Source organism: Mastomys coucha, unplaced genomic scaffold (genome assembly GCF_008632895.1).
Source record: "Mastomys coucha isolate ucsf_1 unplaced genomic scaffold, UCSF_Mcou_1 pScaffold18, whole genome shotgun sequence".
Lineage (NCBI taxonomy): Eukaryota > Metazoa > Chordata > Mammalia > Rodentia > Muridae > Mastomys > Mastomys coucha.
Window position 1 is genome coordinate 36,279,836 of NW_022196900.1, and position 27,212 is coordinate 36,307,047.

The window sequence follows — 27,212 nt, forward strand, 5'->3', positions numbered from 1 at the left end:
ACCAGGCTGACCTCAAACTCAGAAAACCGCCTGCCTCTGCCTCCCAAGTGCTGGGATTAAAGGCATGCACCACCACCACCCAGCTAAAATCTTCTTAATTAATGTATCTAGAAAGCCTATGACTACTTATAAATTATGAGATGATTATTCAATATATTAGATTTAACTAGATAAGTTAAATACAACCTTCAGAGTTTAAATTATATTAAGCAAAGTTTTAGTAATTTCATTTAATACACTATTATCAAGGGTGCAAGCTCCATATAATTATGTGAGAAGGCAAGTTCTGGTCTTTGTTACATAGTCCTACTTCAAATGCAGGCAGCCTTTTAGCATTTGTAATCGGTCTTGATATTTTGAAACTTGTTATTTAACTAGAGGTCAAAATCTTTTTCAAAGGTCAAGGATAAATGTCAATCTTCACATAATTTTTCCTGTTATGTTTTATGTGCATTGCTTAAATCAAATTACTTTATCATAGAAAACCAACAGTAGTTTGAGTGATCTTTCCAATTTCTATTTTCAAATTAAGATGTTGAATCTTTTTAGCTGTGTGTAGTATGGGAGGTTATTTAGCTTTAGCTTCATTCACTTCACTGATGAAACAGTGAGGTGCTAAGTATGACGGCTTCCCTTGTCTTTCATGTAACTCTGACAACCTACAACATGTATGGCCTTCCCAGAACCCCAGACTTGGGGTCAGGTTAAGTGCTAGACCTCTCTTTGTTCTACTGTCTGCCTAAGGAGGATTCTTTAATTCCTATTTCTTATTTATTTATTTCACATGTGTGTGCGTGTATATGTGTGTGTGTGTGTGTGACAGAGAGAGAGAGAGAGAGAGAGAGAGAGAGAGAGTTAGTTTTGCTTGTATGTTTGTGTACCAAATATGTGCTGTGACAATAGAGAATACACTTTTCCATTTCTGTTCTGAAATGTTAAGCCATTATGAAACTAATTTTATACCTGGAACCTGGCAGTAGCTTTATCTATAAGCACAATTCGGGGTCTGCTTTAGTTTTAATCAATGAGAGTAAAATGCTGATGTATAAAAATCACAGAGAGGGCCCTTTGTCATGAGCGTGCCTAATGTTGGAAAAATGGTGGCATTATCACATTTTCTAATTGGTATTCTGTCTTCACAACTATTACAAACTAAGACTGAAGCATCACAGAATCCATGACAACAGAGCCCAATGCATCCTTGAGGCTGTTTACAAAATAATTCAGCCATTTGCTTGTCTCCACAAGACAATATAAGAACCAAGTATGAGAAAAAAACAGAAATAAGAAGCTGTGTCTTCAATAAATGAATAAGAATTTGTTGTTGGATAGATGGATCTAGTTAAGAGAACTTCAGGCTCTGCCAGAGGACTTGAGTTTACTTCCTAGTACTCACATCATGTGGCTCACCTGTAATTTCAATTCTAGGTTGGCCTACATACTCTTCTTGCTTATGCATGTACAGCATGCTCTCTCATATACACATAAACAAAAGGAATATTTTAAGTGGATAAGAAACCATTTAATTAGCACATAGTAAAGACAGGCTAGGAGTTTAGACCTCACAATTAACGTGGAGGGAATTGAGAAAAGCATGGTTTCTATTAGTAAGCAAATAGCCTTCAGTCATCAAACCATTTTGCTAGACAGGAGACAATGCTACTCAGCACTGTTTCAGATAGCTTATAGTTAAGAAGTTAGCATCCACAAGCCAGATGGAGTTCTATTTGTCTTTTTGCATTTCATTCATAGAATACTGGACAAAACACTACAGTGTTTTCAACTTCAAAATTTGCCAAATATGGGACCTTCTTGAAATTACTGCTCATCCCATGTACAGAAATAGAGATATCAGACAGAATGGGCATGTATCAACTATTATTCCTTTAAGGAGACCTAGAAAATAATTTATTAACATAAACATTAGTATAAGTTTATTATTCATTTTTAATCAGATCTTCTTTTCATTCCCCATAGGTCTGACATTCTTCCTGCTCCAGCATACTTGTAGTTTAATTTTTGTTTTTTTGTTTGTTTGTTTGTTTTTTAAATTTTTTTTCAGAAGGAAGAAATACTTTTCTGAGGATCTTTATTTCATTTCTAGAAAACAGTTTTTTTTCCATAGATGTTTGTTTTCTTTCTGCATTATTAGGGATGTATCCTCCTGTTATCAAAGTTTTATAGCTTTTTCCTGACTCTAACTGCAAGTAGATGTGTCCAAAGAACATAAGTCAAAAGTAACCCTGATCAAGCTAAAACAAATAAATAAACAAACAAACAATGCAAACCCCTAAAGCACAGAAAATATTCTGGAACATCTGAACTCATTTAGAAGTTGAAACATGAAACTGAAATTTGCCACCAATAAATAAAAATGCCAATTTTTCATGAAGGGCTTCACTAAGAAACGAGGTCATTTTCTGCATCAACCAAGAAAGTCATGAAAACACAGCAAGGTTCAATGTCACTCACCATGCTTTGCTACGTTCACCTTTCTGGTTTTGTTCAAGGAAACACACAAGTTTTCTTTAATGGATTGAATTTGTCATCCCTCTTTTCTGCTGGTTTGTAAATTGTCTACAACTTTTAAGCTTCCTTAAAACTTTCTCAACTCACATTGAATCTAACTACCTCCTTCAGCACTCTTTTCTAGATACCTGTGTTGAGCTGACATGATTGCTGTTTCCAGAGGATCCTACTTCATTTGATCCATGTGAGCAGTTTTCTGTATCTTATGATAAGATAGAACTTCATCTTGACACCATACTAGAAATACACTGTGTATACAATATGGATTTGCTAGATTATAACAGAAAAGGCAGTATGTGGTATAAGAGACCATATACTTGCTGTTTCCTGGTCTTTGCTATGAGCCCTCTGCTCCCCACCCAGATAGTAACCTGAATTTCTTTTCTTTTTAATTGTTGTTGTTGTTGCTGTAGTTGTTTGTTTGTTAGCTTTTTTGAGATAAAGTTTCTCTGTATAGTTTTGGCTTTCCTAGAACTAGCTCTGTAGCCCAGGCTGGCCTTAAACTCAAAGATTTGCCTGCCTCTGCCTCCTGAGTGCTAGGATTAGAGGAATGTGCCACTATGACCCTGCAAAATTTGTGATTTGTAAAGCCTGTGGATAGATGTCACCTTTTCTACAATGCCTCTATGCGTTATTAAACCTTGGTTAGGAGCTCAGCCAATCAAAGAACATTATGACAGACATCATTATTAAAGTCTCCCAAGTAAGTCAAATAAGTGTTGCATAATAATAATATATTCTGAACTTTTTACTGAATAAACTTCTGCCACATTGTCTGACACTCCATAGTTATTCAAAGTGTGTACGTGTCTGCTAGGTCTAGGGCCTCCATAGTTTAATGGATGATAATTATAATAAAAACTGATTAAAGTCTGTATGTTAAATACGTACCACTTTTTTTGTTTTTTTCGGTGAGACAGTGTCTCACCATGTAGTCCTGGTTGGCTTGCAACTCACTAGGTAGATCACGTTGGCCTCAATCACTGAGGTCATCCTGCCTCTGTCTTTCAAATGGTAGACTAAAGGTATAGTCTAGCTCCTACCACTTTATATATACTTCAATTATATTTCAATAAAGTGGTTTCAAAAACATATTTATCTGTTAATAATAGCAGAAACTCAGAATGAATTAAAAAGTCAACACAAATATAATCTTGCACTCATGTTAAATTTTACTGTGATAAAAAGTGTGCTGGCATTATATTTTCACTTTAAATTTTCAGAAACTGAAAAAGAAGATTAGACAAAATGAAGACCTTATCTGAGTACATTTTAGAAATTCTATTACTTGTGGTGAAACCTGCCATCATTTTTATCAAATAAACGTCAAGTGAAGGTCTGTGCAGGAAAGATTGATTTGGCCGAGTGTAAAGTGGGTCAAAGTTACTAGTTAATCCTAAGTGAATTTCGCAAATTATACTTCACTAAAATTTCTTCTTTCATATTTTTACTTTTAATACTGTTTTTTTTTTTCATTATTTCTTTCAGTTTGGGGTAAGATTGCTATCTTGTCTGAAGTTGGGAATTCTCTTGTTTTGTGTGATTGAGACGGGGACTTGCTATTAACCCAGGCTGTCTACAAATTTCCAATCTTCCTGTCTCAGCCCTTCCAGTGCTAGGATTAGAGGAGTGCCACCATACCTGGCGTGAACTTGGAGGTCTTCACTTACTGTTTAAATGTTCCATCCCATATAGTGCCTTGGCCACTGTGTCCTCACCCAGGTGCCCTCTATCTATGAAACAGTTCTCGATCATCAGTGGACTCTCTTTTTATTGCAACCTTTATGTTTTATCTTTTGTTTCATATTTTCATCTCATTGCTTCAATGTTCTGTTATTCCCTATAAAAACCAGGGCTTCTCTGGTGGCTCCCAGATTTGTGCCTTTAGTCTCATTTCACTTTTCTGAACCCAAATGTCTAACTGGATAGTTCATACAAAGACCTCATTTAGAATACATATTCACTGCTGAGTTAAACAGTGATTTTCATTTTGGTATTGTGAATCTTTTGTGAATAATAACCTTGTCCAATTTGCCTCAGATTGCCTCTTGATATTTTACCACTTCAATAAATAGTAACAGACTGTTATGTTCTCTAAGCTCACAACTCTGAGCCATGAGTGATAATGGTCTTTCCTCTGACCTCTTTAAAGCACATACTGACCCCTGCTGCACTTCTGGTCAAGTGTCTCTCCCACTTCTTTCTGCCTCCTGCGTGGACCACTGTTTGTCCTCATATGTACTTGTATAATTTGTCCAATACCAACTGACTATCTGATGACTTCTTAAAATTTTCCTTTACCACATTAGGGGGCTCTAGTTATTATAGCAGTACATGAACTATGTACCCATGCCTTTCTGTACAACTTCAAACATTTCCCAAAAATTTCATCTTGAATTTAGCATGTAATACAATAAAAATAAAAATTCATTTTTAACCCAAACATGTAACAGTTCTATCTAATATGTTGCGAGATATTCAGTAAATGGCTCCTAAAATGGAAAGATAAAAGGGAGGTATCATATGATTGACATCACACTGGTTTTTGCATCTAGACCTTTAGTGAATTTCTGCTGTCTATAGAATACAGCTCAACCTGCTGAGCACAACATGCCTCTTGTATACCATTTTATCTCCCCAGTCCTCACCCCTTTCCCATCATGCCCAAGTGTTCTGGGTCCAGCCTGACAGGACTATTTACTGCCCTAACTAAAGTGTGCACTACCCATGGATATATAACTTTCTGGCTCTTATAGTATGTAAGCTTCCCATTTGACCTTCAAAATGATATTAGCATGGTCAGTCTTGAGAATAACTGTAACATTAATCTTTTCACATCTCCTACTCTGTGCCAAACTCACTGAAGACTGAGGCCAACTACCTTTCATTGCTAAGGTCTACTCCATCACTTGTACTTCATATATTTCAATGATATAGTCTGTTTTTCTATTAGTTTTGAAATTAGCTGAGTATTCAACTTTAGACAAACTTTTCAACGGACTGGTCTACTGGCTTTTACATGGTGCTGTGTGGTATATTTTCTAATGTTTCATTTTTTCCTTCAATGTCATTTCATACTTGATTCCTCCTTATATTTTAGCACACAAACAAAATATGACTATCACACATTATTTTCAAATACTTGAGTTCTTTTAGCTTCTTTCAGTCCTTTTGCAAATTTTAAACTTTCTTCAGTTATAATAAGTATTATTATTTGCTAACTATCAATAATCAACTGTATTCTATATGCAACAATAAATTGTATTTTAGCAACTTGTTATCTCTCTTTCAAAATAATATGGCTGGAATAGAAATAAAACTCACAACATTACAATGATGAGACTGTGTTAGCATGAATATGAACAAGAGAGTGTGATAAATCCTGGATAGTAGAAGTGTGAGCCTACACAGGGGAATCTTCTATGTTATAGTCAGCAATCCATTCTTTTATAACCACAATAACACTGAAATACAGTCTCTATATTTACTTGCCTTTCTTTCTTTGAATTAACTTACTTTATGTTTTCATTTGCAGGAACATCAGGCAGTTGCACAGTAATCATACCATCCAAGTTTGTCTTCCCAATGAAGGCAGGCTTGGTGCGAAGCACATCTGGGGCAGTCTTTGCTGTCACCCTATGCTGCAATCCGCCAGCACTGTTCCCACGATTAGTTAACACAAAGGAATATGACTTCTCAGGCTTCAGGTTAACAATCAACTTCTGAGTAGCTCGGCCATCCACTTCTTCCACCATTTTCCCATCATCATAAAGAATCTAAAGAGATATAATCAGTTACAAATTGGTTATCAGTCTCTCAACCAATTGTTATTTACTTGCTTTGTCAGCTCAATTCTATTTCTGGGCAGTTTCTAATCCCATAATTATTTGTAATTTTGCTGTCTGCATCAATTCTTGAGATAGTTCTTACTCTGTAAAGGTAAAACATTCCCAAGTCTCTCAAAAATGCACAACAATGAAATAATATAATAACTCTTCAAGATTTAACACAGTAGTTAAATATAATCATAATAGAAAGTATTCTAGGCTTCCAATGTATTATATCCATAATTTACCAGGAGGTTTTAAATTCTGTTCTAAGTATATTTTCATTTACCAAGAATATTTTTCTATTCATTTCACAAATAATACCTACTTGTTGCTATTTTTCAAGATCTCAGTGGAATTTAAGTTTTATTTTTAAAGTGCTTGGAATTCAGACAAATAAATGCAATCTTAAAATCATACAGAATACTGCATTGAAAATTATTTGAAATCATACAGGCCAACCCCCCTTTTCATGGGAATAGAAAGTATTAGTTTGCTGTATAAAGTTCAAGTTCAATTTACTAGTTCAATGTCAGTCATGTCAGTGTGACTCCGGGGTCTACATACTCTCTACAGTGAAAAAGGTCACAGAGTTAAAGCTGTACATGCAACTAGTTCATGAAAGTCACAAATGACACTAGAACCTATGAGCCCAAATCAACTTTGGTTTGAAATACTGGAGAGGTAACCCAGGGCCTCACACACGCTAGGCAAATCAAATGCTTTACCATGAAACTAATAACCATAGCTCTTCTGTCCAAATCAAAGTTTTCTGTATATGTTACAAATAACATGCCACTATGAGCTGCTCATTATACTTGCACAAAGAATACTTACTTTGAAAGGCATAGCAGAATTATAATTCTCTGGAATCTCCCAAGACAGTAGCACTGAAGTCTTCATGACTGCTTTGACATGAAAATTTTTTGCAAACACTGCTGGAAAAGGAAAAACTATGTATTTATACTATTCTTAAAGCACATAACTTGTTCTTCTCCACCATGGATCATAGGGCTTAGTATAGATGCTGCCTACATAGAACAAAGACAGAAATGTGATTTGCCTACCTGTTTAGAGCATTCATTTTAATACCCATTCTCATAAAGAACTCTCCTTTCTCTCCACTTCAGTCAACTATCCTCTGTTTATCTTACCTGAGGGCATAGAGTACTGACAGCCAGCCTTGCAGTGGCATTCTATAACTGAAAGCTATGGTTTTCAAAATGGATTAAGTCATACATACATTACCTGCTTGTAGTGCTGAACCTATTAATATGAATGGGCCGATCAGTTATTTACAGCTTCAAAATATTGATTTCCAAAGATCGATATTCCTTTAAAGGAGGAAGGCCATAAGCAGACAAATCCTACCTTGATCCACAGGCAGTGTCCTGAACTGGACACTGGGACTATATGGCCCGGGCCCTTTGCTCGTGTGAGCACGTACTTTTACATCATATGTAGTATCTGATTTTAAGCCAGTGAGTGTCATAGAAGTGTCAGCTGGAACAATAAGGTGCTCCATTGGAAGAAGGGGAACGTTGATATCCCTATACAGGAGGGTATACTTGGTGATAACACCATTTCTCTCTGCTAGGACAGGTGGTTGCCATAATAACTGAACAGAGGTTGAAGTGGTGCCTTCTGAGTGGAGGTTTTGAGGGAATCCAGTTGGTATTTCTTCTGGAACAGAAATTTCTTTCACCATTTCCTCCCCGAAGCCCACTTTGTTTCTGGCTGACAGTCTAAAGACATATGATGCACCCTTGTGGATGTCTGTGGCTGTGAAGTGATCTTCTTTCTCAGAGAACTCCAGAGTAGTGAGTGGCTCCATGTCTTTCCGGCCAAATTTCAGTCTGTAGCCCTGAAGGGGTCCAAATGTGTCCACAGGGGGGTGCCATTGAATGAGAGCAGTATTCATTTGGGTGTGATTAATCACAAGCCGGGGTTTCCCTGGAACTAGAACACACAGAATGGAGTGCTAAGAATGGCTGCCATTTGGTATCATATGTCAGCTAGTGCCAAGTGGAGAAGCCACGCTACTAGTATTCTCCTTTTCTTGTTCATAAAGAAAGCAATGCTTATTGTATATACCATTGTCAAACAATCGTGTTTTCCTTTCTTTAGTAAAGTAGCCAGACATAGAATTTGGTAATGAATACAACCTTTGTAAATCAATTCTTATTCTTGCCATAGAAAAATGAATCCAAGTAATGATTAACAAAATAGATATAGCTAATGAGAGCAATAACTACAATGATTAGTTATGCACAATATACTAATAATGTAAGAAAAATATTGTACATCATTAGATTTAAACACTCCCCCCTTACTATATGTTCTAGGTGTTTATTATTATCTGTAATTTCTATAATGGAAAAGAGGCTAGAAAACTCTCTAAGGTTAGGTGCACAACAAATAAATCTGTAGATCATATCCAGAGAACCACAGTCTATACCCACAACTATGCATCCATTTGTACATTTTTGTAACTTCTCTTATCTACACACAAGTTACCCTTATGATATTCTTCATCTCATTATTATAAATTATTAAATGAAGAAGTACAGATAAAAGATTTTCATTACTATCAATGAAAATTATCAATCATCAGAGTGATGAACTATTTGTGTTTAGGAGCTACTCTCTTCTGAGGACACACTTCAAGTTAGATTAGATATATAAAGATGTACACTGCATTCACTCAGAATCTATTACTTCTGGTATTGTTATTACAGAGAAAACAACTATTTCTGGAGTTGATAAACAACAACTCTAAAGAAGAGTGGAAAAGGCGGGGAAACCACAAACAACCGTAAGCCAAGTCTATAGAATGAAGTGGGAAACAAGCAGGGATAAAGGAAGGCATATGCTCATGGAATACAGGTGATTAAAAGGAGCATCATAGGGATTCTTACACAAATTTTAAGAGAAGTGTAGATAGATGATGAGACAATACTGGTTTACACGTTCATTTTATATGCCAGTAAATTGAGGCCCAAGAAGGGATGAGCATTGCTCAAGAGTATGTTCCTTAACCCCTGGAGTAATAGCTTTCATTCACATCCTTCGTGGATTCAGAGTGCACATATGTAAGTCAGCTAACATCCAATATGTGCAAATGATAAAAGTATGCATGTGTTGGAACAGGACTCTAACTACTGTAAATTCACTGTTTCTCAAGGAAATCTAACATGTTCACATTGAACACACTTTCAGAGAAATGTACTCTAATATTTTCACCTTCAGAATGCAGAATACTTTAATTAAAAAAATTACTTTAGGCTAGACATTCGTAGAACCATATACATCACTTCATGTATATGGAGAATTTACACAAGTTTTTCATTAAAAAGTAAGTCTCTGCTGAGAAAAGTTTCATGTTATAATTGGTGCCTCAAACAGAGAAACCATCTCTTAATAAACAATACCTGCTTGAAACTATGATGTGGGAATATAGTCCTTAATCTTACATTATCCAGGAAGAATCCATTCTCTTAAATATATTTATTAACCTTTTCTAAAATTTTGGTTTCAAGAAACTACACAATCAACTGTATTCAATCCCTCTTGTCTCAATAAGAAATGTGAAAAAATAGCAAAAGGGAAAATACTTTTACATTTTTTTGATTAAAGCACATATAAACTTGCTAGTCGCACATGATTTTATTATTATCAAACTAATGATACACTTTAAAATACTGTTAAGACTCAAATTAGCAAATACATAGTATACCAGAAGATCATAAATGATAATGCTGACTTTGTGAAAAAATACTGTTAAGACTCAAATTAGCAAATACATAGTATACCAGAAGATCATAAATGATAATGCTGACTTTGTGAAAACAAAGAATTGTTCTTCAGTAGGAGACAAACCTTGGATTGGAATATATAGACACTTTTTTTTACTGTTGTTACATTCTACATTATTCTAGGCTATGAAACTCTTGTGCTAGAGATCATGAGATGGAGTAATATAGTACAATCCCTAGTATCACTTCTAACCTACTCTCTTCAACTACTATTCTCAAAGCATCTCATGTTTGGCCAAAATAGTTATTTGTTTTAAAGGTGGTAGAAATGCAACTGGGCATAAGATCTGAGGCAGTTATTTCACTACAAATTACTACATGACAAACTTGCTGAAAAGGTGAATATTAAAGTCTGAAGGAGAACTCGCATTGCCATCTCTGACAGACTGGCCACATTCAGGGAAGCCTAAATTCCTCATAAAGCATAAGAAAAACAAAATGCAGAATTTAAAGAAGTTGGGAATGATGGCTTGGAAGGATTGTTGTATTTTACTTCGAGAACGATAGGATTAAAAAGGGAAAGGTAAAAATAGCATCACTCCATATATGGTGAAAAATAATTTTCCAAAAGTTTATATAATGACAATAGAACTACTTCTTTTGAGACACCAAGAAGCACTACAGATAGGAAACATTTACAATTTGTTTGCATTACAGAAATCCTTGTACCAAGACATACAGGGATCAGAGCAGGAAGATGAAAGTTCATAGGGTAATTGTGTTTATAAACTTACGACTACCTACTTAAAAATATAAAGAAGTGGAAAAGATGGTACTATATGTAGATTCTAGGTGAAGGTTCATAAGTGACAATGGGGACCACATATGAAAGTCAGGCCAGTATCGGAGTGGGTGTTCTACTTTGTGTAGCACTGATGCTTGAGAACTCTCACAGTGTTAGAAGAGCCTCACATTCTCAGAGGAGGATTGAAGTGAGGGCTAACAGCAGACACAGAGGCCAAGCTGCATAGTCAACAAGCTAACATTGTTTATCATGACTGTCAACTCCTGTCTTACATATTTGTGACATGTCAATCCATGCCTCCTCTTGTACCTTTTGGACATGTCAGTGCCTCTTTTTGGACCTTTGTGACATGTTAGTGCCTCCTCTTAGATGTTCAATTCTTTTCTCTTATTAGACTTTTCACTCTCTAAAATCTTTTAGGATGGCACAATGATTAATACATATGGTTAGCTCAAAATTCTTTGCAAGATCAATCTCTGGAGGTCAACTGAAGCCCACAGGTTCAAACGTTCCAGTCTCCTTCCATTTAAATAATGTGTAGCAGTAAGCACAGCTGATTTCCCTTAACTTATTATTTCCAAATTCTCCAATCACTGTCATTTGATCATACTAACGTACAGCTGGCCCACAGAGTACTGAAATCCCTGGAACAATATACAAAATCTGTCAAAGCAATAAATTTGTAAATTTTTATTTTATTTTAAATTATGTTTATATGCAGTTCTCTGGGTAAGAGGATGTGCCCATGAGTGTAGGTGCCCACAGTGGCCAGACAAGGGGTAGGGTCCTATGGGCCTCGTGATATGGGAACTGGCAGCTGAACTTCAGACCTCTGAAAGAGCAAGATTTCTCCAGCCAGCAAAGTAATGACTTTTTGGTTGTCTCAAATCTCAGAGCTTATACTATCTTTGGCAGTATTGTAGTTATGATACAACAGAAAAGGGAGAATACTAAGAAGCTATACAAAGAATACAAAGAAGCTATACATATCATTACCATTCAAACACAGAAAAGCCAGCTCCATATGAGTTTTCTTATGTTAGATATAAGTCTTACACAGATTGGTTAAGTTAGGGGCACTACTTGTTTTTGAAGGATTGATTGTTTATCGATTACAGAAACTATGTAATATAAAGAAACCTTCAGAAGGGTTTTTATTGTTAATATAAAAAATTTCAAGGGGATTCCCAAATAATTCATAGAAGCTATAACTATATACCTTGATAACTATTATTAGGTGTTCATTACTGACTCAGAAACAGAAGAGGTATTTTTTCTGATTATATTCAAAGTGAATTAATATGTTTACTAATTGCAGAGAAATGAACCAGGGTGAAGGATGCTTTTTTTTTTTAATTACAAGATAGGTAAGCAACATAGGAGAATTAGATAGTCTCTTTAAGGGCAATGAGTATGACTCAGGCATCTGCACTGTAAGCATTTTCATTTCATTATCCAGGCCTCTCTCAGTTAAGAAAGACTGAAAATTGTGAAAGAAAATATCAGCATAATTGGCCAACATGAACAAGACCCACCGCCCTAAAAATCTCGTGCAGTGTGATAAAAAGTGATATTGTAAAAAGAATCATTCCTTTTGTGAGGATTTGGGATGCTCTTCTATATACACTCTGCTTTTATGTCCCTGTTCCTAAGTCTCATCTCATGTGCAGTAAGAATCTGATAATTCACATATGGCCTTAGCAGTACAAAAGTATGTCAGTATAAATAGAACAAACTATTTTGTTCAACTTGGGATTCCATGCTACAACTTGGGATTTTATCACGTTTCTATGTTTTCACACTGGTTGCTCCTATTATCATAGTCATGTCATGCTACCACATCCTCACTGAACGTCCCCCTTCTAGTATGGCACAATAGGGTGATCCAACGGTATTTTTAAAATCAAAGAGAGAGAGAGAGAGAGAGAGAGAGAGAGAGAGAGAGAGAGAGAGAAGAAAGAAAACAGAAGAATAGAAACCCAATATCTCTATCTTGACGGAGTTTTGCCATCTGTATTCCTGCCACTTGAGGCAAGTCCAGGTGGCAGGATGCAAGCAAGGCAAATCTTGTGACATTTAGACAAATTTGGCAGTGAGGTGGCACCCAGGAGGGTGCTCAACCTCACAGCTGTTCTCTGCTTTCTGTCTTTACGCAGAGAGGGATTCCTACAAAGTTGTGCAAGAGACAACTCAGGAAGAAAAAAATCAAAACCACAGCAGAAGTGGCCTGTGGGAGATTGTTCCGTGGGACAGGACTGGAGGAGATACTTCTTCTGTAATTACCCCTTAATTTATCAGTTTATAATGCTAGTTCTTTATGCCAGCTTCCTCTAATGTGGCCAAGCAAAACAAGTCTAACAAGCATCAAAGAAGTGCCCATCTTTCTAGAAGGAGTAATCTGAAACGATTTTGATATTCTTCATCCTATTTTTTTGTTTTCCACCATTTGTGTAATTATCATCTTTTAAAGTCTCACAGAAAAAGTTAGAAGGAAAATGAGAAAAAATAAAACTGTAAGCCATAAACCCAATCATATGGCAACTCCACTCTAGTGAGGTTTGTGACAGTCAATGTTAACTGCTAACTTGACAGAATCTGGAATCACATGGAAAGTGGACCTCTGGATAGTGATTTTAATTAGGAGAGAAATCCCAGCCTAAATGCAGGCAGCAACACTGCCTGGACTTGAGTCCTGGGCTGAATAAAAGGATGCAAGCATCCATTTGCTGTTTATTGACTGGGGATGCCATGTGATCAGCTGTTTCAAATTCCTTCTGCTTTGACTTCTCTGATATTACAGTGTATTTTGAAGTTTATGCCAGAACCAGCCCTTTCCCTCTAATGTTATGTTTGTTAGTCTTTCATTGCAACAATAGGAAAAGAAACAAAGTCAGAATCCTTGTGGTGATGGTGCAGAATCAATGTGACTTCTCGGCTTAGATGCCCCTTTCCTCGACCTTCATGAATCTAGCTCCTTTACATTCACTTTTAATAACCTGCTCTGCCAAGAACAGTGGCATAGGCCAAGGCAGGGAAGGCTAATAACTAAGAAGATCCCATCTCAAATAAAACAAAGAAACAATACCAAACAAACAAAAAGCCCTAATACCACAAAAGGAGCCTCCTTCTAATATTGCCTACATCCTTTCTTTTTAAGGGCTAAGGTTAGGTTTAGGGCCTTCCCTGAAGAGACATACCATGAAGACATTTTCTCACCTGCAAACTTGCTAATTTACTAATCCATATCAGAAAATAAATTTAATAAGAAGAAATTCTTCTTTCTTGTAGTTATTATATACCCAGTACCATAAATGGTAGTGGACACATAGAGATGCTCAAAAATAATTTGTTGAATGAATACTTGGATTATTTCGAAATCATATAAATTTTGATTTTCTTTTTCCCTCTAACCTTAGAAAATTGCTTCCCAGTTGAGCACAGTCTATTTTCTCTCAGAGTATCATAATGAAAAAAAAGTCATAGTTTACATCCACAATTACTATTCGAAAGTCTGAAACAGGGCTGAAGGTATAAATATGCACAGAAGACCTTACCTGCCCCAGTGGTGGACACTAGTTTGGGCTTGCTTCGAGCTCCATCTCCTTTGGTGGTGTAAGCTGTGACGGTGAGGGAGTATGAAGTTTCAGGCTGTAGCCCAGAAATGATCATGTCCTGAAATGACACATGCCAAGAACAGTGATTTTAAAGCATGCCAGGGAGAACCTGGAGAAAAGTAAGGTGACTGATGTTCATTCTGTGCATGCCTGGACATGCCCTGAAGCCATGCTAAGCACTCAAGTTCCATGCCTTCTGCTCATGCTATGGATGTGGGTCTTGATGTTAATAGTGAAGTTGGGATTCGAGCATCCTTAGAAGCAGCTTTCAGAAGGAATAGTTAAGACTGAAATCTGGAACCAAACTTCCTTGACATTTTTGAATTTAAACTTTCTTAAATGTTTGGTAATCTAGGAGTGCTTACCCATTTACATTTGTATTTCCCAACATAAAGTTAGAATATTAGAATCCCAGATGGGTGGAAGGTAAGTAAGTTTTATCAGGAAAATTCTTACAGCTGCATCTGGTATATCACAGCCGTCTGATACACTGTTATTCTGTAGCAGCCTTTTCCCAAGGTGATGATGCCCTGAAATGTAGCAAGATTGCTGACCGAGCAGATGTCAGCATGGTATTTCTGCCCCCAGGAAGTTGCTAGGTAAATATATGATCGACCTATTGAATCTAGATATTTCTTGGGACCGAAGAATATTTTGAAGATATCAGGAAATAATGACTGGTTAACTATATAGCCTGATAACAAAAGTGGTCATACAATGAAGAGAATATGCTGTGAGCAGCTCATACAATTATGAATGAGACTTGAGTTTATGAAATCAGTAGTGTGTGCTTAATTATTTCTGATAATTTGGAAAACTAACTATCGGAAAATTCTTAGTTTTCTTTGAATAAAGGCCCAGAACTATTATAGCTTTAAGACTATCAATGAGCTGTTTCTCTAAATTGGGTATTACATAATTCTTCAGCTGGAGTTTTGGCTAGAAACTTGTTTTGGTGTTTGCATTTGTTTGTTTGTTTTGTTTTTGTTTTTAGATCCATATACATTCCATACAGACTAAACATATATGGAACAATTAACAAACTACTTCATTCTTTTGCATAGCTATACTTTTAAGTTGATTATGGATAAGAAAGTATTCAATATTATTATCTTCCCAAGCTAAAGGCAACCTGAGCGAGTGAGGAGTGAGTGGACAAGGCCACAAGAAATCCCGAAGGAATTTTCTTAGCAAAGACATTTACAGGTTCCATAGAACATTACTGTTGAAGCTGATGCCGAATATGACAGCTTTGACAAGGTACTTTCTCAAAAGAATAAGAATATCATCATTGTGGAAATTGAAACATTTCAAATATCATCCTGTTGAGTGCTTGAAAACTTTATTCAGGCACATAGATGGACATTTTCAAAAAAAAAATTTTATCTTTAGGACCTTGAAATGCTTTCTCAGAGGACATCCAGACCTATTGAGCAGTATTATACACTATGGTAGAAAAACTAAATATTCAGAATTGATGATGGTGTAGATGTTAACCTCTTGATGCGGCCTCCCAAGATACTGCTAGATAGCAGACAACCTTGACATATAGAAGACGTTCTATTATCAAGTATGCTACAACTTTGATTCTATTGTACAGCTTTCATTCCTAATATTAGAGATAATATTTCATCCTTATGTCTTTCTCTTTTTTCCAGTTATGGGATACAGTATGTAATATATGTAATATACATTGAAACTGGTCAAGACCTATTATACTACTAGATCTTAGGTGACCATAACAAAATTATCACAATCATGATACTACTTGATTTACATTTTCTGTCTTTAAGTGGACTGTACTTGCATGGTGGTATTGGACTCCTCTGTGAGGCAGGGTGACCACTTCAAAAGTCAGAAACCTTCTAACTCTCTCATCACCTCCTGTCCCACTTTGTGCCTCCTAAAAGTCAGTGTTCCTAACATCTTGCCCCAGTGCTATCAGCCTCATTGCCTTCTAAACCTGGAAAAAACTGCATTTATTTTGGAATGGAAAATATTTCTCACTATATCCCAAACTAATGTGTAGCCCTAACTTGGCCCTCTGCTTTAAGTAGCAATGTAATGTAGAATCACTTCAGTGTCTCCCTGTGACATATCGTCTTAACTTCAACTGGATAACCTGGAAAGCCATCCCCAGAGTGGACTCTCCCTCATCATCTTCATGGTTTTATGATTGATAACACCTCTTCAACCATCCACCACCCTCTCCTTAAGGTCTTCATCAGCAAGCTTCAGGTCGAGTTTGGATTTAAATGTTGACTAATCTGATCCTTTTCATTTCTGCTGCCTCAAATTTTGTTGGATTTTTGTCACTTCATGAAGAAATTAGAAAAATATCTATTTACTTGTTCTTCATAAACTTTTTGTCTTTTAATGCTCCAACTTACCCACTAAATTGCTGGGGTTTTTTTTCAGTGAGGTAGTGTTCAGTTCTGGGCACATCATGAAATCAATTTAATTAAACATGAGCAGTTTCAAATAAAGTAAGAAATTCAATGGACTTGAGCATAAAATATTGAGTTCACTACATATTTTAAGGTAAATATGGTTTTACAAAACTTTTATTTCTTTCAAACATGTATGTACATTCGATCATATCATAAGTATGTTTCTAACTATGGGTCTTAGCCACATAAAGTATTGCTTTGGACTAAATTTTATGATACCTGATACACTATTCATATTTTCCAAGAACTCTAAAAGGAGCCTTGTGCTTTGGCAATAAATATTTATATGTTAGGTCTCATGGCACTCTGGCATTTTGAACATTTTGATTGGCATTATGGCCATTTGTCCTGAGAGACCAGAAGTTTTTCAGGGTCAATGTTTACAGCACATTTATCTCTATATGCTTTGCATATGGTATAATAATGAATATCAAAAGATTAATTAATGCTAATTCTATTCAGTCTAAGAAAGAAAAATGTTCTTTGTAACCTTAATATGATTTTTCTTTTTAATATGTTTCAATATCTCTCCAAGACAAAATAGTGGTGGGCTCATTATTCTTCTGACACCTCAGCTGTCAAAGTTTACTTCTTTGTTCCATTCCACAGTAGTTTTATTATAAGAAGCTTTTATTTTTGTCCAATTAGTAGGTTCATTGTCACATGACCCAAGGTCAGTCCCACTTGTCTCCATGGCTGCACCTGCGGTGCACCACTACAAACGGGTAACACATCTTTCCTAGCCAAAATACAGATAAATATTTTCACCTATGGAACTACAGGGCATTGCTTCAGTTCTCAAGTATACTGCCATTTTGCACAGTTATTTCTAAAATCATAACCATATGAGCATTGCCATTGATTTCCATGGCATTACACATTTATTTAGGACATTTTTGGCTCCAATTTATAACTGTTTCATACACACACACACACACACACACACACACACACACACACACTTCTAGTCTTCGTCCTGTTTCCTGTAAGTACTTAGATGGTAGATGTCCTATCACATGAATATCTTATATAGAATAAACCCTTTACAAGTAACTAAAGCTATGTATATATGTTAAAGAACACTCTCCCTCTGCGAAATTCTTTTTAATTCTTGACATGTCTCACTTATTGCCATTCATTGTTTTATTTTTTTAAACTTTACTTATTTAATGTATGAGTGCTCTGCTGCATATACATCCGCCTGCCTGAAGAGGGCATCAGATCCCCGTATAGATGGTTGTGAGCCACCATGTGGTTGCTGGGAATTAGACTCATGATCTCTGGAAGAGCAGCCATTGCTCTTTGCTGCTGAGCCATCTCACCAGCCCCACATTCATTGTTTTCTATATGTGACAAAATTTAGCCAGGTATAGATGGAGTTAATTAGTGTCATATCTATACTATGTGATATAGAGACTGTAAAACACTGGTGTAGAAAATATTAGTAACCTATATCAAACACCTGATATGACCCATATGGCCCAACTCCATTTGAAGCATGCTTCCTCTAACTGTGTGGCAAGGCAGAGTTAGTAGCAGAAACCAAAATAAATGCTATAGGCTCATGGCCTTTTTTATGCAACCAGTAGCACCATGCTCATTTCACAAAACCAGAAACAAACTGAAAAGTGCATACATTGTTAAGATCAATTAAAAACAGTCCATTAGTTCATGCAAATGTGATATCAAATCATGAGTAAGTGAAAGGCTGATGCTGGAGAAACACAAGCATATAAGGTCTGATTTTTCAGCCAAACAGCAAAAATCTACTCACATGTTCAGTAGTATCATCAAATTCCCACTGATTGAGGTTAAGAAAGTTGGGGAAGGGGACAAAATAAAAAGAAATGAAGAGAAACTTGTACTCTTATAAAAATGATGTTAGCCTCCTTTAATTTAAAGTAGGGAAATACAGTCATTAAAGCAACATATAAAATAACATTCCAAAGACTAGATGCATTATGATGTAGACATTCTCATTTCTAAGGGGGATCAAGGTCAATATGTGCTTTTGTTACTGCTCAAACTAGCATATCTATCAACTAACTATATGGCTTACTGAAAAAGCAAGTAAGGCACAGAAAAAAAAAATCAAGTTTTTCTGACCTCAAACTACTAATGTCAGCAATTTTTACTTCTTTCATGGGTTATGTAATTAATTTAAGTATTTTAAATAGTTAACCAAGTAATTTTACTATTTAAATTGCTATCTTTTAAAAAAATACTAAATCATAGATTTCAATGAAGACTTGTAAGTGGTACTTAAATTTCAATGAAGAATCAAGAAATACAAATAAAATGGAGAGGAGAAAAGTTAGAGAAAACAACAATTAACAGACAGATGTCAAAATAGAAGACAGAAAAACATAAAAATTTATTAGCTATATAACAATAGAGGAGGAGATGCAGTTTTATAATATAAAGTAGCTGAAATCCAAAGAAGCCTATCAAATATGATCATGCTTTTGTTCCCAAATTTAAAGATTTTTAAAAATAGCAACAATAATGTTATTATCATTACATTATAGAAATATTCTACTTTAAGAGCAGTGCAATATAGATGAAAAATTCCAGTAGACTTTGGATGGTCCTCCAGTGTTTGAAATTGATTTAGTTTTAAAATCTCCTTTTTTGGAGTTTATAATTATCATTATGGTTGTCAACCTTTAATGGCCACTTTTCATTCTGTTTCTATAAAATTTCCTTATTATGTATCCATTTTATTCCACTGAAAATGGAGTTTTCTAGAAGTTTGAATGGAGGGTTTGGGGGACTGTAAGACAACCAAAACACCAGTAGGTATGAGTCTGAGGCAAAGTTGGCTGCATTGACAACTGTGTCCTGCCATTACATGACTCGAAGACTCACTGGGAATTGATTCAGTAGTTCTATTAACTAAAACTAGGTTTAAAAATGTGTGTGTATACATATACAGATATGCATACAGTATTATTTGATATTTATTAAAATCTGTGCTTACTGGCAAATCAATGCATAGAAGAGGTTAAAAGATGCATTTTTCTTCATCCTACCTATTTTTCTTTTTTTTTTCTTTTTTTAAGATTTATTTATTATTATATCTAAGTACACTGTAGCTGACTTCAGACACACCAGAAGAGGGCATCAGATCTCATTACGGATGGTTGAGCCACCATGTGGTTGCTGGGATTTGAACTCATAATCTTCAGGAGAGCAGTCAGTGCTCTTATCCACTGAACCATCTCACCAGCCCCCCCTTTTTTATTTTTTAAAAGTTCATTTTATTTTAGATAAAATATATCACATGTCAATTGCAATATAATCAGTATCATTGAGTTAAATATTAACAATTAATATTGACAAAATTGATAAATTTAACCCACATTCCAAAGCTCATTAGAGTACTAGGTAATAGTCAGAATGTAAAGTTTCTGAGAAGAGAAACTGAGAGATACCCAAATGGTAGAAGTCACTAAACAGTAAAAGAACTAAATATGCATACAAAATGTAATTGATATCTACATATATTTTAAGTGATGTTTGAGACTAGATTTTTCACAGATATTTCAAGCTATTAAACAATTGCAAACTATTAAACAATTCCTAACATTCTCCTTTTAGACCTTACCACTGCTCTTATTCTGATGATAATACATAGTCATTACATTCACTAATGTTAAGACTTGTGTCTCCCTTTGCTTTGTATATATTTAGTAAATTTATTATTAGCTGAGTAAACATTAATTTATTTTCTTAATTTCTCTTAAAATGAAGTCAACATTTCTCTCAAAATATTAACTGAAAGAATATCTACATATTTTAACAAGATTAGGATAAAATCCATATTTATAATGGAAAGAGTTGTCAAAAGCCTTTTCTCATATCAGAGGCACATGATGCATTACATCAGCGGTGTTTGAAGAAATCGCTGCAAACTAGTAAGAGATTTGACTAGGAATGTGCCCCAAATTTATATCCTTTCAGGCTTTTAGTTAAGATGATTCAAAATAGAGACAAACATAAACAGTTTTGTGAGTTGACAGCATTATAACTTTTTAGGGCAAATGCTTTCATTAGCACAGTACAGGTACATATTGGGTCATTTTCAGAGATAGAAGATAAAACTCGGCAAACTTGTGTAGAAGTTTTCATTCTGTTTCTGATCTTTTCATGCTCACATAAAAGACATTTTCATTCCAAATTTTAAATTTTCTCAAACTTCTTCCTTTTTTCTGATCAGCCACCATGTACTTAACCACAGTATTCCACCACCATCAGAAGAGCAGTGGCAAGCTAGGCCCTGGGTTATGTGACATTTCCAACAGTGCAGTTAGAAACTGGAGTTTTCATCTTCCTCCAAGGAAAACACTTGAGGGACAAGTAGATTAATTATATCTTCATTTAGGGGGATTACTTTTAAATACCTATAACCTATAGGGGAAATGAAAATGTTATATGCTTTGCTTTAAAAACTGACTACAAAACCAGTCAGGGACACCACGGTTGTAATCCACTTCCCCAAGGTCAACAGGACATCTCAAACACTCAATTATTCATTAGTAATAACTTCTTTGTTGGTATAGCCTGTCGATGAAACTGTGTGTACAGGATTGTATGGGTACATGTACAAGTGAGGATGTATGCACACCTGTGTGATTGTGGAGGTCAGAGGACCACCTTGGTATTATTAGTAGGCTCTGTTGATCTCATTTTGAGATAGGTTTCTGACTAGCCTTGAACTTGTCATGTAGGTTAGACTGGCCAAGCCAGAACATCAACCCATTTCCATTTTCCAACTCTAGGATTACAACTGCATATACCACACTTGGCTTTTTCATGGGTAGATTCTGGGGATTAAACTCAGGTTCTCTTTGGAAACACTTCACTGACTGGGCATTTCTCCAGCTCACTAGTAATTCTCTTAACTTGGTTCAGAACAGGAGATGATATTTATTCTCTTGGAAACTTCAATTTAATTTTTATCATCAAAGTCATTATCTTCACCTTCTGGGATGAAAAACAATTATTCCCATAAAATATATGACCTGATGAAAGGCAAAATAAAAGAAAATACTGGGTTCCTTCCTCTGAATAAAAATGCCTGTTCTCTAGTAAAAACCTCAGACATTAAGGCATTAGATCAACTCTGGTTCAAGTAATTTAAACACGGAAGAAGGTAGATTCTATCAACCCAAGTGTAGCTTGGAATACTTTATTTTGTTTTAGTTAAACTCATCCTTATTCCTTGAAGTGAGGAAGGTCAATTTAGACCCAGACATAAAGAACATAATATCTATTTATTTTAAAAGTGACTTTTAATTAAACTTAAAAGAGATTTATTTCAGTTTAATTTTAGTTGAAGTTACTTTTAGTTTAAAGGGTAAATACAAAACAATGGGTTTTAAAGTGTAGAATTTTGTGTAGAATGGTTTTTAAAGCACAAAAGAGTAAATTCTGGCACAGACTAGAAGCAATGTTAGCCAATAGAGCAGGCTCACCTGTGCATCGGCCAGCATGACGTCCTTCAGCATGGGCTGGCCCTTGGGCTCGCCATTTTCCATCTTCACGTAGTGCACCTGATATCCTCTTATCTGGCCATGCTGCTTATTGGGCACAGGTGAGCGCCACGAGACTTTAACAGCTGTGGCGTTGACAGCCTCCACCTCGACTTTGCGAGGAGGACCACTTGGAACTGCAACAACATCATGGGTAAAAGACAATTACAGGCACTCGCCACCGGTGCAGCGAGAGTGCTTTCTTTATTTAAAAATGGGTAGACCCACTATGCTTCATTGAAGAACACACACATCTTCAACTAAGGAAAATGCTCAACCAATCTGCTCTACATTTTAAGAAAAGATCAAAAAACATGACCGATGCAAAAACCAAAATGGAAGAAAAAAAAAAGAGTATCAGAGAAATAGAAAAACATGTAAAAAAAAATGTACAAAAGCCAAGGAAGATGCTTTGAGGTCCAAAGCATTAAAGCACAAAGAAGTATTGCACTGAAATAATAACAAAAACAGATTGTTGACAGTTGTGTGTTTTTTAACGTTTTTGTTTTAATAGCAGAATAAAAAGATTCTTGACTATATGTATTCTTCTCTTTTTGTTTCTCATATCAAGAGGCCGTTCCATACAACAGATGCCAAAAATCACAAGACAAAAGACAGTAAGTAGGTGGCAGTTTCGAAAGTTAATTCCACAGTGAAAGAGAATGTAATAAAAATGCCAAGAAAAACACAGGAGACATTAGTTGGAGGTACAGAGAAAATCTGGATCATAGGACCATAAGAGCAAAGTGTCCCTTTAAAAGGTAGAAAATTGTTGCATTGAAATTGAACAAGAAAAATGAAAAAAAGCCCAGGATGTTGGAAAGACAGGTCTTTGGCAAAAAGTTACATGATAAAAATGTTGGATCAAAAATGATGAGCAGAAAAAATTAGAAAACAATAACTGTTAGCCTATCAAAAGCAGACCCAGACTGTGTCAGAAGGTGCGAACTGATGGAGCGGAGGCAACATACCATCTTCATCGGTTCGAATCAACACCGGCAAGCTCTCAGGGCCAGGGCCGACATCTGTGTGGGCAGTCACAGTGATCCGGTATTCAGTCCATTTTTCCAGCTGTTCCAAAAGGTATTTGGTAGTATCCGAAGGAATTCCCAAAATCTCATGAGGCTTGTAGTCTTCCCCATCCACTGCTGCATACTTGAGGGAGTATTCAGTGATAATGCCATTCTGTTTTTCCACTGGTGGAGGTTGCCAACTTACCAAAATACTAGTGGAACTTGGGCTGGTGCAACTAATATCTTGAGGAGGAGCTGACGGCTCTTATTTTGGTAGTGAGTTAAAGGAGGATTTGAGTGAAAGGACAGGAGTGGTTGGAAAAAAAATGATAAAACAAAAGAAAAGGCAAAAATAAATAAACGAACAATAGGGCAGAAAAAACAAAAATAATACTTTGAAACTTAAAATTTTAACATAAATTTATGAACCTTGGCTTAGTAACATGAGTAAACAAAAAATATGAATCAATGGTCAAAATAACTGTTAAATAATGAATGGGGGAGATGTATGGAAATGAAACCATGTGATAAGAGAGCCTCAAATAAAATCACCTACCTGCAATTTAAATTCTCCTTCTAAACCAATTCCTTGGTATCTCCCATTCCCACTAAACTGACTACCACCCCAAACCTCAAATAATTCTATTTCTGTAAACCTGAGATTTCAGAAATACCATTTCCATATCTATCCTATGTGCTCCTTTCCACATTCTAGAATTAAAAAAAAAAAAAATCCATCCACAGCACTCATTTGCGGAAGGATGTTTAAGTGAACAACAACAACAACAAAAAAGTAACTGACAGATGCCCTCCTATTGAAGTCAATGAAGAAAAACAAAAAGTGAAAACAAAAGAAAAAAGAAAAACCCAAAGAACATAGAAGGGCTTACCCTATCTACAAAATCTAAGTCAGCCTGACCAGTTTTAATGAAAAGCGTTAATCTAACATTGATTGTAGCCCAAATAAAATGAGCATGCAGAATCATTAAGGAATGAGAATGCACAGGCTGAGGTTTACCTACCGAGGGCAAGGTCAGGCTTGTTGGTTCTGACTGTACTTACCCTATGTCAGCTTTCAGCTTTTTTATTATAACTCTTCTTGTGACACCATTGCTAGTAAAGAATTAGATCCCACCAGCAAATTTTGGTAAAACTGGTATTAATCAGCTATCCCTTACAAAAGGTCAATAACACAGCAATTAAAAAATACCTAATTAACCACCCCCAAAGAATCATGATTTATATTATTTATATATTTATACGGTTTACATTCAGTTTCTTTCTTTTTCTTTTTTTTTGGATGCAGTCATTCATCTAAAGTAGCTTTACATAAGAGCTGAAACACAAACTTTTCCTGCCCATTCAAACCTAAGAAAGCAATCTTCTGAGCAGTTATTTCCCATCAAATTATCCCCGATACATCACGATGTCAGGAAATACAGTTAAAATACTACACACAAAAATCCCACACAGTAGCTGTAAAACTGCTTGAAATAAATTGAGTGGATGGCTAATTGTCAATACTTATTAAAGAGAGAATGGCGGTATTATAAACCATCACACTTTCCATCACAAATAATCTTTGAGATAATATTTATAGAAAACAATATGTTCTGGGCATGGTGAAGCCCCATTATAACAAACATGGCTACGCTGAGGCATGCAAGCTCAAAAGAGAATGAAGTTAAGAAAGCAAAATAGCATTCAGGGTGCAAATGATTATTCCATTATCCTCAGATTTAGCTAACCTGAGATTTTCTGTGAATATTCCCAATGTCTACATGGACACTCCCGGAGAGAATAAGAAACCAGTGAGATGCACTGAGCATTCCTCCCAAGTAGGAACAAATACATGTTAATCACTTGTTTTTTAAAAGGAGATCATTTTGCTTTTTGCCACTCCATACTCTGATGTGCTCTGGCCTGATTTCTCTGCAGTGTTTTCAACCTGAATTTTCCCATGCAGCCACACCACTTCCTGTATGAGGACAGAGCTAACTATTGTACTCATAACCTAGTTATGGAGTTCAATTAGCTTCTCTGAAATTTTGTATTCAGGAAGTGGAACATAGGGTCTGTTAATTGCACCCTGTTTGAAAACAACACAGGTCCTATCTGTGTCTGGTATCCAGAGGAGGGTTTGTTTTTGCTTTTGTTTTGTTTTGTTTTGTTTTGTTTTGTTTTTCCACAAAGATAGCTGCTGAAGACTCAGCACACTAGCAGGTTCTTTAGTTCAAAACAGAACAAAACATAAAAACAATTGTCAGAAACATTTCCTAGAGAGAAATAGGCGATGAGGCAGCAAAGAGAGACACCTACTTGATTGCATGGTTCTAGCTGATATTTCAGTTGTAGAAGCACCCAGGCCTTGAGGAGAGCGTGCAGACAGACGGAAGTAGTACAGGCTGTTTGGTTTCAGCCCTTGAAGCCTATAAGATGTGCCTGGCTCAATGGTGATTCGCTGCTGCAAGTAAACAGAAGAGTTAGTCATTTTCCTGTGGGTTGGTGCACATATGACGTTATAAATGTTTGCAACATTAGACTTCTCTCTTAACTACAATGATATCAATATATTGCAAAAAGAAACAATATCCAGGACTATGTTGGAAATTATACCATGAAGATGCTATAGTTGAAAAGTATTTTTCTACGAAAGGTAGCTGAAATGGAGATACCAATGTTGGTCTAGCAAATGCTGATGATTATCCAGCAGCACACACTAAGAAGCAAGCAGAGAACCAAGTCAGGATGCATGCCAACCTGAAGATGTACAAGGTGCTGTGACCACAAGGGCAAAAGACATTGGCCAAACTTGATAATGAAGGATGCTGAGCATGCAAAATTCTTTTCAATCACACACCCATGTTTTCTTCCAGGAATCTACAATCCAAATGGGGATGGCAAATGTCATATGCCCAGAACTGGCAACATTTCACAAGATGTTATAAAAGAAATGTGAAGAACTAGGGACATAAGTCAGCATACATAATACATAGAAGGCTCTGGTTTGGATTTCCTACCATAAAACAAAATAAAACAAAACAAACGAAAGCAAAAAATATCAAAACGAAAACAAGCAAACAGAAAACAAAAACAAGCAAATAACAACAAAAAACAGGTATGGTAATCCATTCTTGCAATCCCACTACTGGGGCAGTGAAGGCAGGAGGATCAAGAGTTTAAGGTCATTTTCAGTTATTTAATGAGTTTCAGGCCAATTTTCAAAACAAACAAACATGCAAAAAGAACATGAGAAATGCCACACACACTTTGCGTGAAGGCTGTATTTGAGGCGTAAACTTCAAGGAAAGTCAGTCTCCTGCCTCCACATTGTCGCCTGGCACCCCAAACTCAGAGGTAGCCCTGATATGTCCTTGTACTTGTGTGTTAGGAGCTCACCAAGATATCATTTCTTTACAACTAGTAAGAGAAAATTCGGACATTGCTCTCTGACCTTCACCAATGTTCCAATGTCCTAGTCAAACCCTGGCTTGGAATGTTAAGCCATTCAAACTAATTGCCTCCAACATTGTGGGTAGGGCTTTAAAGCTTACAGAATGAGAGATCTATCCCAGGGCAAGATCAGGTGAAATCCTCATTCTTAGTCAACATAAGGCAGGCCATATTAGATTTGCAGCTGAATCACTCCTAAGAACTAGCTTAACAAATGTTCCCTGGGGCTAAC

General features: G+C 36.0%; 1 protein-coding gene across 47 annotated transcripts in view; it reads right to left on the reverse strand.

Moving 5' to 3' along the window:
- Positions 1-27,212, reverse strand: part of Ptprd (protein tyrosine phosphatase receptor type D) — a 2,240,535-nt gene that overhangs the window by 149,224 nt on the left and 2,064,099 nt on the right. For 15 of the 47 annotated variants that reach the window (XM_031377711.1, XM_031377694.1, XM_031377695.1 and 12 more), the window contains 8 exons: positions 25,847-25,991; positions 23,486-23,791; positions 22,458-22,651; positions 18,755-18,781; positions 14,471-14,588; positions 7,728-8,315; positions 7,194-7,294; positions 6,046-6,305 (listed from right to left, as the gene is read on the reverse strand). In XM_031377711.1, coding sequence (XP_031233571.1) covers positions 6,046-6,305; positions 7,194-7,294; positions 7,728-8,315; positions 14,471-14,588; positions 18,755-18,781; positions 22,458-22,651; positions 23,486-23,791; positions 25,847-25,991 — 1,739 coding nt within the window. The remainder of the gene's footprint in view (positions 1-6,045; positions 6,306-7,193; positions 7,295-7,727; positions 8,316-14,470; positions 14,589-18,754; positions 18,782-22,457; positions 22,652-23,485; positions 23,792-25,846; positions 25,992-27,212) is intronic. The other 32 variants (XM_031377718.1, XM_031377727.1, XM_031377720.1 and 29 more) reach the window with 7 other exon arrangements.